The sequence below is a fragment of the Juglans microcarpa x Juglans regia genome, chromosome 6D, assembly GCF_004785595.1.
Source record: "Juglans microcarpa x Juglans regia isolate MS1-56 chromosome 6D, Jm3101_v1.0, whole genome shotgun sequence".
NCBI lineage: Eukaryota > Viridiplantae > Streptophyta > Magnoliopsida > Fagales > Juglandaceae > Juglans > Juglans microcarpa x Juglans regia.
In genome coordinates this window covers 35,193,354-35,199,431 of record NC_054604.1, presented here as the reverse complement: position 1 = coordinate 35,199,431, position 6,078 = coordinate 35,193,354, and the positions used below count along the sequence as shown (strand labels likewise).

The window sequence follows — 6,078 nt, the reverse complement described above, 5'->3', positions numbered from 1 at the left end:
ATCACAAACATGAAAACAGATCCCTGATCAGTACCAGGAATATGTTGATGATATTATATGTTACATACAAATTATAATACACACACGTACATACATGATGATTTATATAAACAATTAATTAATCGTTAAGCATGGGATTAAAAGCTATGTGCATCCTTCACATTGGTGAACAAGTTCATTCATATGTATTATCCTTTTCTTACAATTAATCATTGTGATTTAATATATGGCAATCATGTTAATGATTTTTGTGATACTTCTATTTATCATTTTAAATAAATGAATTATTATTTGAGTTGAAATTAGACAGGCTAGTATTAACCATATAGCATTATCATCAGAATATATAGTCCTATCATGCACAAAACTACAAGGGAATATAAATTACAATGCACATGATTCTTCCTTACAAGATTCCCCACAGACCTGGGTGGAAAGAAAGATAAAGATAATGGAAAGAAAAAAGATCTCTTACCTTCTAGGGTTTATCATGCAGTACTACTGGCAGCAAGAACTGGCACATGATATACAGAAGCCAAAAACCAAGCACTGACGTACTATTTTTATGTACAACCACAAAGCTAGCAAAACTTGGCCACAATCCTAGTCAGTGATCACGATCAACACACATTATCATACGTTGATCACAAACCATAATCATTTTATTAATTATCTCTCCACAAAATGCATCATGTACAGCATTATTGAAGTTCTGCAATAGACCGATTGATCTCTCTTTCTCGATCTGATCTCTCTTTAAATATACATATGCAGACATACATACAACAACAGTACCCAAGGATCATATTATTGTAGCCTTTTATTTTTATCTGCATTAAAATTAAGATATATAGCATCTCTTCTTTTTTAATTCTTTGCATCTCTAAATAAAATAACCAACTATATATATTAAGTACATATATATAGAACACGTAGAAACTCTATGCCAATTAATACAAGGGCCTCACCTGAAATTGGAGCTGCCTCTTACATGATTTAGAAGACTTCCGAGGCCATTTTAGAAGTCTCTAGGTACGCTAGCTCTTTAGTCTGGTAGCTAGCAGGCAAAATCACAGTACCTAATTAATGTGATCCAAATCCAACACTTCGCAATTTGATCATGAGCAGCAGGTAGATTACATATACAGACTACTGGCAATCCACATGGGAATTAAGCTGATCATGATCTGTATGTATATATGTAGTCTTTAGCTTCATCACAATTCTACTTATGCATATATACATACATGATTTGCCACCATATAATAACCCAGTAGTCGATTAATATAATTAAGAATACCAATTCAATCCAGGGTGCTGACTGCAAGGTGCCCGAAAAATGCCGTCTCCAATAATAGATCCCAGCATCACCTGTTGGTGCAATGAAGGATTTTGTGGGAGCTGGCTAAGCAGAGCGGCAATAGAAGTAGATGGATTCCCACTTGCTGCGCTTTCAAGATCACCATCATCCAAGTGCATTGATTTCTTGCTCGATGAAGATCCTGTTGCGTCATCATCATTCCAGTACATGGAAGGGAGTGTCCGTTTCAGAGGGAAGCTGCTGGGGGTTACCATGGGCAGCTCAGGCTTGGAAGTAGTATTTGAAGAGGCAAACCGGCACATAGCGCTAGCAGAGTTACTATCATGATCACCGTTTACTATTCCTTCAAATTTATTCTGGTAATTTTCGAGGGGACCGTAGTTTGCGGCCGCATTTGCAAGTTGCAGTTTCACAAGATGATGTTGTTGGCCCACTGCTATTGAATTTGAAGGTGGTGGTATGGGTCCAATCATGTCATCCATCGAATCCTCCCTTTCCTGATGATCCATCATCGGTCTTTGGGTGTTGTTCTTTTTGTAGATTCGACATAGGACCCAATCATCGAGCTAAACAATAAACAATCAAATCATCGCCAATATTTCAAATATTTCTGCGTTTTTCAGAAAATATCCCCAATGATCATATATCACCACAAAAAAAAAAAAAAATTAATTTCAAAACTACAATTGGAAAATTACCCTCAATGAGTTTTTCTTGTTGCCTAAGTCATGACATCCTGGAGGCTTATTACAAGCCTTGTTATCGGCAAGCCGGTACTCATGCATGATCCAATTGGTCTTGATCCCTTTGGGGGGCTTCCCTCCATAGAACACTAGGGCTTTTTTTACACCAACCTTTTGATTACTCCCCGAGCTTATCACAGGCTTGTCTGTTCCTGTTGCCTTCCAATACCCAGATGTTGCCGTCCTGTTCGGTCTAGCCCCGTTCGGGTACTTCCGGTCCCTGGGACTGAAAAAATACCATTCTTGCTCGCCAAACGTAGCCTTAGCTGAGACAAAATGAATATATATTTATATATATAAACCTAAGACTTAACTGCGATATATACTACAACCCATGAAAAATTTACAAAAAAAAAATGCAAAATTTTCTCGTTTTTAATTATAGCTTTAATTAATTGGGACAACTCATATATAGATATTATTGTACCTGGAAGTTCCCAGGGATCAAACTTGTAAAGATCAACTTCAGCGATTATTGCAATTGGAAGGGGAGCCGAGATGGTCTTTTTCTTGAGGTAGTGAACCACGAGCTCTTCATCTGTGGGGTGGAACCGGAACCCCGGCGGGAGGTTTGGCTGTTGCGAGACGTTGGATAAGTCAGTGGTCTCCATGGCTCACACAATTTTAAGCCGTCTTAGTATTTCAAACCTTTGTGGGCTTGAGTTCCGAGGGAGGGCATATGATCGGCGAAGAACATAACGGAGAAATTAAGAGAGCTTTTGTGAGATGGATGATTGTTCAAAGACTGTTGCAGTACATGAATTGCAAGGCCATCTTTTAAATGGGCAAAGGAGAAGAGGACAGACTATATACTGTGGATGCATGGGTAAGGGTTACGTACATCTGCACTCTGGATACGGTTTTCTAAACAATCAACGATTGCGTGCCACGTCATGGTATCAGAAGCAGATTAGTCATTTAGATAACTGCATTGGTAGAGTAAAGAAATGGGGTGGTTGGCAAATGAATGTGAGTGATATGGAGGTGATGCACTGATGGCTACCTGACGACGACGAGAACTGAAATTTAGGCCGTTGTGAACGTGACACGTGTAGGTTGCAAATGTGGGATGGGATGACACGTGGGTGAGGGGTCATCTGGGGGCCACAACCCACCCACACAAGACAAGGAAGTGATACAAGGACAGATAAGTGTGGGGAGGGAACAAACTTTACGCTTCAGATGTCATGCTTTTGTTGTGCAAATACCACCAATGAATCTCTAGAAACCCCATCCATTTATGCCACCCGCGGCTATATACCATGAGATCAGTCATTGATCTGGCCAGACTCATGCATGGATAGAATTCATGGCTTTTAGCCACTTATTATATATATATTTGAATTTTTCTAATTAATTATATGTAATATTTTCTAATAATAATGTTTTTGCTTAATTTCATCTCCTATATGTATAGTATTATTTTGGGGGGCTAGCTTTTTCTCTTTAACGATTAGCTAGCTAGGTGCTCATTCTAATCTCAATTGATGAAAATTTTATTTGCAAGTCGATATATATAGTTGCATGGCAAGCCTTCCCACATGCCGTTGACATGATAGATATATAGTACGTAGGATCGATCTTATTATTTACGGGAAAAGTTTACATGAATTAAATTCTAATCCTTTTAAATCAGATTTTACGGCATTAATGATATATATATATATATATATATATAAGTTCGTCTTCAATACCAACTTATAAATAAAAGAACTTATTTAAGATAGCATTCAACCACCGTATCATGAGTTTGTTAATTTAGGGACAAGGCGGAGGATTTAAAGTTTCTGATGATCACATAGATCAGGCACTGCAAAAATGAAAAAAAAAAGGAAAAAAAAAAAAAAAAGTATTCACCTGTTGCATGTACTAACTTCTGATCAAGGAGTAGTAAATAATTAATTATTAAGATGGTGTTGTTTGTCATAAAAACTTGATATTGATCGAGGATGCAACCGGGGCGGCTAGAAATTGATGGTCAATATTGGATGTCTATTAAAGAATATAACTTGTCTTTTTCTCCATGTCACCTTCGATTAATAACCGGCACAAACAGATTCTCAGATGAGTTAATTTGATCGTGAAATATACAAATGTTGTATAATTATTTTGAAAAAAAAAAAATCTAGTGTTAAAAAAATTATTATTTTTTATATAAATCTCATATTATTTAATTATTTTTTTAAAAAAATTATACGATACTCACGCAATACAAATATTATTTTTCAAATGATCACATGCATGCAGTGCTTTAAAATTATAATTTCCAAGCAGACAGTAGTACTGCATGTCCTCAATGATCAGAAGGTTAAATAAAGGTTAATTTAATTTTGTGGGTCCATATATATATATATATATATATATATATATAATGGACCAGAGATGATGAGAGGTATAGGAGTCAGTATTTCTTACAAGTCTATCTCGTACCATCTGGAGGCCGCCACCCTCAACGTACATACATTAATATCCTTGAATCAGAATCTTTATCATTTTACGGGCGAATATATTCCGGGGTAGCGCCTACCCTCTCATAATACATCCAATCTCCAGTACTGTATATTACAAATAGATAACTCGGCATAAATATTATTATTATTATTTTGTTGCAGGCCAATTGTCCCTCTTTATTTTAATTATATATATATATATATATATATATTATATATCCGTAGTCGTCAGCTTGTGCGATTTGTAAATATATAACCAATTAAGTTAAATCAGCAACAAAATATTATATGTAATTTAGTTAGTATTTCTATTTTTTTAGTTTATATTTTTTTTCAATGTACGTCGTAATAGTCGAAAAGTTCACAGGCTTTGATCGAGTAGTACTGGAAAGAGACGAAATCAATTATGTCCATGATCAAGAACATGAATAAGCTGTTATATTCAGGCTCTTTAATTTTCTTTAAAATTCAATAAACTTCATGAATTCATTTTACGTAAGAAAAAAGTTTTAGAATGACTAAAGACTCTTAAATGAAAATCTCTTTCGCAACTCAATATTTTTTTATTTAACATTTTCAACTATAATTAGATAATTAATTTAATTAATAGTAATTTAGTGACATATAATGAGCTGAGTGGAGGATCATGCCGTAGCTAAATAGGAAGAAAACTTGGAGAATTCAAAGGTCATTATTTTTTTAAAAAGAAAATATTTTAATCATAAATAGATTTCACAAAAATAAACTCATAAATTGATATAACTTGATGCTCATATTGTAAAGTAGATATATAACGTATCATGATTTAAACTCACGTCAGTTTATGAATTTATTTTTACAATTTTATAAAAATCACTCTGTAATTATAATACTGTTTATATATATATATATACATATCATTTTAAAGATTGATCAAGATAACCTAATATTTTTTATAGAAACGAAAACTGAACGTACGTTTTATATCGGGCCGGCCGGCCGGTAAAATAAAAGTAACAAACAATTATAACGTCAGGTTAGATTTGATTATGAAATGTTTTAAGATTATATATTTTAAAGAATAAAAAGTCATGACGAGAATATATAGTACGTACTACAGTAACGTGACTCAAAAAAATTAAAATTACTGCTTCAAAAAATGATCATACTAATTGTATATGTGATCGTGAATAATATCTCACCCACCAAATTAATTTCTATTTTATGTGCTAAAAGAAAGTTTCGACATTAATTATCTAATAAATGTATGTAATTCGTCCCAACGAACTGATTAGACATTGACGTGGAATAAATACTACTGATTAGAAATTGGCGGGGGCCATTCGATCGGGGTACACAGATTGGGACCCCATGCATGCACCACTGATCTTTTTTTGTTTTCTTTGGTTTGTAGTTTTGCGTTTTTTGTATTTATACGTGTATGAGTTTCAACCTTATTAATTAGTAATTGGATGGTCAGAATAAAACATTGCAAACTTATAATTAGGTCGAACTCAGCTTTCAATATTCATTGTTAAGCTAATCGCCTTGAGCATAAAATGTAGTTTTCGTTTGGTATGGAGCA

General features: G+C 34.4%; 1 protein-coding gene across 1 annotated transcript; it reads right to left on the bottom strand.

Annotated features, from left to right (window-relative positions):
• Positions 1-950: 950 nt before the first annotated feature.
• On the bottom strand, positions 951-2,854 carry LOC121234534 (NAC transcription factor 56-like). The gene is made up of 3 exons (XM_041130498.1): positions 2,492-2,854; positions 2,020-2,330; positions 951-1,887 (listed from the first exon to the last, which is right to left on the bottom strand). Exons 1-3 carry the CDS (start codon positions 2,673-2,675, stop codon positions 1,291-1,293), a joined length of 1,092 nt encoding a protein of 363 aa, XP_040986432.1. The 5' UTR covers positions 2,676-2,854; the 3' UTR covers positions 951-1,290.
• Between the last annotated feature and the right edge of the window lie 3,224 nt (positions 2,855-6,078).

Bases quoted from the DNA above. Each gene is read 5' to 3' on its own strand.
- LOC121234534 (XM_041130498.1), bottom strand. From the start codon at position 2,675: ATGGAGACCACTGACTTATCCAACGTCTCGCAACAGCCAAACCTCCCG. The intron at 2,331-2,491 runs GTACAATAATAT...ATTTTGTCTCAG, and splicing joins TGATCCCTGGGAACTTCCAG to CTAAGGCTACGTTTGGCGAG. The intron at 1,888-2,019 runs GTAATTTTCCAA...TTTATTGTTTAG, and splicing joins ACAAGAAAAACTCATTGAGG to CTCGATGATTGGGTCCTATG.